Source organism: Lutjanus erythropterus, chromosome 7, assembly GCF_056507025.1.
Source record: "Lutjanus erythropterus isolate fLutEry1 chromosome 7, fLutEry1.hap2, whole genome shotgun sequence".
NCBI classification, from domain to species: Eukaryota; Metazoa; Chordata; class Actinopteri; order Lutjaniformes; family Lutjanidae; genus Lutjanus; species Lutjanus erythropterus.
Genome location: NC_139323.1, coordinates 42797645 through 42802770, shown reverse-complemented (window position 1 = coordinate 42802770; position 5126 = coordinate 42797645). Strand labels below are relative to the sequence as shown.

General features: G+C 43.2%; 1 protein-coding gene across 1 annotated transcript in view; it reads left to right on the top strand.

Annotated features, from left to right (window-relative positions):
- Nucleotides 1–222: 222 nt before the first annotated feature.
- vcam1b (vascular cell adhesion molecule 1b) overlaps nucleotides 223–5126 on the top strand; it is an 11486-nt gene continuing 6582 nt past the window's right edge. The window contains exons 1-5 of the mRNA XM_084723868.1: nucleotides 223–347; nucleotides 1624–1926; nucleotides 2598–2903; nucleotides 3258–3518; nucleotides 3660–3950. Coding sequence (XP_084579994.1) covers nucleotides 305–347; nucleotides 1624–1926; nucleotides 2598–2903; nucleotides 3258–3518; nucleotides 3660–3950 — 1204 coding nt within the window. The 5' untranslated portion in view covers nucleotides 223–304. The remainder of the gene's footprint in view (nucleotides 348–1623; nucleotides 1927–2597; nucleotides 2904–3257; nucleotides 3519–3659; nucleotides 3951–5126) is intronic.

The following is a 5126-nucleotide window of genomic DNA, read 5'->3' as shown; positions in this document are numbered from 1 at the left end:
AGAAACAGAAAAAGACAAAAGGAAACAGAAACAATGAGGACAGAAGTGTCCTCAGTGTCCTGCAGGGGGCGCTGTGGACTCACACAGACACAGAGGGTAGAGCGAGGTAGACTCGGACTGAGAGAGAGAGACATAAAGGAGGAGGAGGAGACATAAAGAGGACAGAAAGGACGCGTCCTGTTACTGAGAGGACTTAAGCACTGAGACAGAGAGACGGACAGAGACACTCGTCTGTCCTTCACGTGTTCATCCGTCCACTGATTCATTCATCCGTTCATCTGTTTCATCCTGTTTGTCTGCAGCGATGAAATGTGTCTGCAGGATTCAGTGTCTGCTGCTGCTGTCAGGTGAGATCTGAACTCTGATTTCATTTTTATCAGTTTATCAGTTTTTAAAAATGTTTTTATCTCGCTGTGATTCAAACACACAGTTTATAACAACAACAACAACAACAACAACAACAACAACAACAACAACAACAACAATGAAACAAAGGAAACAGAATAAAGACAGAAACATTTAATTTTCCTTGTTCATCTTTATTAAAACATGTTTTTATTGAACTGCCGTTGACCCTCCTCAGTTTATTTTTATTGATTATGAATCAGTCAGTTATCAGTTTATCAGAGGTGTAAACATCAGCTGACTCCTGGAGGGGTCACGACCCACAGCTTGAGAAACTGAGACACTGACTACACTTTTATTTATTTTTTAATTTGTTTAAACATCAGATTTATTCTCTTTGATTATGTTTTTGATCCACTCATGTGAAGCTGCAGTCAAAAGATAATTTTCTCTAATAATTAATAATCAATGATCAATAATAATTAGAGTTTAGATCAGCTGATTAAGAAACAAACTGATCATCAGGATCAATCATTTTTTCGGTCAGACTGGGAGAGTTCCTCACTGTGATCTTTTTATAAACCACCTGAATTAATCAGTGATCATTAATCTGATCAGTCTGATTGATTCTTTATCAGCTTTAAATAAATAAAATGATCCAATCAGCTGTTTAAAGTCAGAACTAATTACTCTGTTATTCTCATCAATAAATCTCAACATAAACCTTTCAAAACTCGTCACAGACACGTCGTTGATATATTTATTATATATGTTATATTTTATTTTTATTCTGTAGTTTTATAGTTTTAGTGTTGTTTTCAAACAAACAAACAAACAAACAAACAAACAAACAGGATGAAATGTTGCATCTGTTTTTCATCGGTGGATGAATCCACTACTGAGAATTTAGGGCAGCAGGACGGACTATAAATAACCTATAGAGTGTGTGTGTGTGTGTGTGTGTGTGTCTCTCTGTGTGTGTGTGTGTGTGTGTGTGTGTGTGTGTGTGTGTGTCGTTAGACGTGTGCAGCGCAGTGATTTTAGGTTATTTTAATTTTTTTCCTTGAAAAGATTTTTTATCACAAAGCTGAACTGTCCCAGTTTAATAAACTGACCCCAGATCTGCTTATAACTGCGTTATAACCTGTTATAAACTAGTTATTACATGTTTTTAAACAGATGATGAGTGTGTGTGTGTGTGTGTGTGGGGGGGGGGGGGGGGGGGGGTGGCAGGGTTGTTTAGTTATTTAATGTTTTGTTTGTTGTTTACCTCCACAGCTGTGCTGCTGATGTCACTGTGGTGCATTCAGGGTCTCCGCGTGGACGTGTTACCCAGGAGGCCCGTGTTCAGACTGGGCGAACGTCATCAGGTGGTGTGTCGGATTCAGGACTGTCCCACGATGCCGAGCGTGTCCTGGTCTCTGCTGGGGGACCGTCCCCTGACGGCGTCCGTCAGCACCAACAGGACGCAGTCCGTGGTGACCTTTGACCCCATCATGACGGAGCACGAAGGACCGCTGCTGTGTAAAGTGAACTGTGACGGCGAGACGAGGCAGAGTCGGGTCACCGTCCACGTGTACGGTGAGACATAAATACTGGACTCTTTACTCCATTACATTTTGTCTGAGGACAAACACCTCGTCAGAGTCAGTGTTTGGTTTGTCTGCTCTCAGCTACCGTAGAAACATTAGAAAGTGCAGTTCAACATGGCGGCGTCCGTGAAGAGGAAGCGCTCGCTCTGTAAACATAAAGATTCATTCTAAGGTAACAAAAACACGATTCTTATTGTCAGCTGATGAAACATTAATAAAAACACACTGATGAATATCATGTTTCTGACAGTGACGCACTGCACCTTTAAATAAGTTTGAAACACACATGAAGACATTTTCTTTCCTGTTAAAATGAACTTGTGATGCGTTCAGGAGCCAGTCGGTAAAGATGAAACACCTTTGGATAAAGATCCAGGTCACAGATTAAATTTGTCTCTGTCTTTCTGCAGCGGACAGTTTTAAACTCACCAGCCTTCAGATTGAAAGTTGAAAATGAAAAATATTATCTAGATAAATCTGAAGAGACAAACATGAAACTGCTGAGTCATGACTCATTTTGACACCTGGTTTGTTAACGAGGTTCTCAAGGCAGTGACTCACCAGCTAAATGCTCTCTGATTGGTCCGTTTGTATTGATCAGACTAAATGAATTCATGTCTCTTCCACTTCCTGTCCTCTGTGTCTCTGTCTTGGCTCCAGCCTTCCCATCAGCCCCTGTGATCACCGGCCAGGACCACCTGAGGTTGGGGGCGGAGTCCACCCTCACCTGCCAGGTGTCTCATCCATACCCCGCCGAGCTGCTGACCCTCACCTGGCTCAGAGGAGACACTGTCCTGCACAGCATTGTGGGAGATCCTGGATCCAGCTTCGTCCAGTCTGAGTACAGATTCACCCCTCAGGACCAGGACTCAGGATCCAACGTCAGCTGCAGGGCCACACTGGACCTGCAGGACCTGCCCGCTGAGGACAGGACCAGAGAGACCAGCGTCCTCCTAAACCTGCTCTGTGAGTCCTGCAGGCTGATCCTGAATTAATTTATCCTGAGTTAATTTATTCCACAGAGACACCACCCCAGTTAACCTGCTCTGTGTCCTCCACTGTCCTGAGTTAGTTTATTCAGATCCTGACCTTGTTTGTACGGATCCTGAGATACTTTATTTCAGTCCTGAGTTAATTTATTTCAATCCTGAATTATTTAATCTGGAGTTACTTTATCTCGATCCTGAGATCGTGTACCTTGATCCGGTGTTAACATCTCTCAATCCTGAAATAGTTTATCAATGAGTAAAATGACTCAGAGCTGCCTCATCCATCACTCTGGCAGATCTGAATCCTTACTCCTCCCCCTCTTGTCTTTAGATGCTCCTGTTGTCACGGCAACACCAAACTCTGTGTTAGTGATGGCCGGCTCTCTGCTCACTCTCACCTGTTCGGCGAAGGGAAACCCTGAGCCGGACCTCACCTGGAGCTTCAGGACAGTAGACGGTCGTTCTAAGCCGCTGGGTCGACGCCATCAGGTTGTTTTCATGGCGGTGAGCCTGTCTGAGGACGGACGGTACGAGTGTGAGGCCCAAAACAGCGAAGGAAACCGGACCGCCGTTGTGGACGTCACCGTTCACGGTGAGTATCTCTGTAGGCGGTGCCAGAGTGCTGCTGAGCAAGGGACTGAACTGAACTCGTCTCGTTGTTGTCTCCTTTTTGTCTCCTCCTCCTTCACCTGTATTCAGCTCTCTGACACACCTCCTGTCTCTCCTCCCACAGCTCCGCCCACCAACACATCCCTGCAGGTGAGTCCAGGTGAGGAGGTGCTGGAGGGTCAACGGGTGACTCTCACCTGTCACTCAGAAGGAGCTCCGCCCACCACACTGGTACTGAGGAGGGAGGGAGAGGAGCTTCAGAGTAGTGACCCCGCCTCCTCCTCCTCCTCCTCCTCCTCCTCCTCGCTCTCCTTCGTCCTCTCCTCTGCCCGGCCGGAAGACTCCGCCCACTACCAGTGTGCAGCGTCCAACCAGTACGGCTCCCAGCTGGTGAGCAGCTCCGTCACCGTCACAGGTAAGCAGTTTGACTTAATCTATCTTGATCCTGAGTTAATATATCTTGATCCTGAGTTAATTCATCCCGATCCTGAGTTACTTCATCCCGATCCTGAGTTAGTCTATCTTGATCCTGAGTTAATATATCTTGATCCTGAGTTAATCTATCTTGATCCTGAGTTAATCTATCTTGATCCTGAGTTAATCTATCTTGATCCTGAGTTAATATATCTTGATCCTGATTTAATTCATCCTGATCCTGAGTTAATATATCTTGATCCTGAGTTAATATATCTTGATCCTGAGTTAATATATCTTGATCCTGAGTTAATATATCTTGATCCTGAGTTAATTCATCCTGATCCTGAGTTAATTCATCCTGATGCTGAGTTAATTCATCCCGATCCTGAGTTAATTCATCCTGATCCTGAGTTAATCTATCTTGATCCTGAGTTAATATATCTTGACCCTGAGTTAATCTATCTTGATCCTGAGTTAATTCATCCCGATCCTGAGTTAATATACCTTGATCCTGAGTTAATATATCTTGATCCTGAGTTAATCCATCCTGATCCTGAGTTAATTCATCCCGATCCTGAGTTAATCTATCTTGATCCTGAGTTAATATATCTTGATCCTGAGTTAATATATCTTGATCCTGAGTTAATATATCTTGATCCTGAGTTAATTCATCCTGATCCTGAGTTAATTCATCCTGATGCTGAGTTAATTCATCCTGATCCTGAGTTAATTCATCCTGATCCTGAGTTAATCTATCTTGATCCTGAGTTAATATATCTTGACCCTGAGTTAATCTATCTTGATCCTGAGTTAATTCATCCCGATCCTGAGTTAATATACCTTGATCCTGAGTTAATATATCTTGATCCTGAGTTAATTCATCCCGATCCTGAGTTACTTCATCCCGATCCTGAGTTAGTCTATCTTGATCCTGAGTTAATATATCTTGATCCTGAGTTAATATATCTTGATCCTGAGTTAATCTATCTTGATCCTGAGTTAATCTATCTTGATCCTGAGTTAATCTATCTTGATCCTGAGTTAATATATCTTGATCCTGAGTTAATCTATCTTGATCCTGAGTTAATTCATCCTGATCCTGAGTTAATCTATCTTGATCCTGAGTTAATCTATCTTGATCCTGTTATTATTCAGGTGTCACACCTGAAGGTCT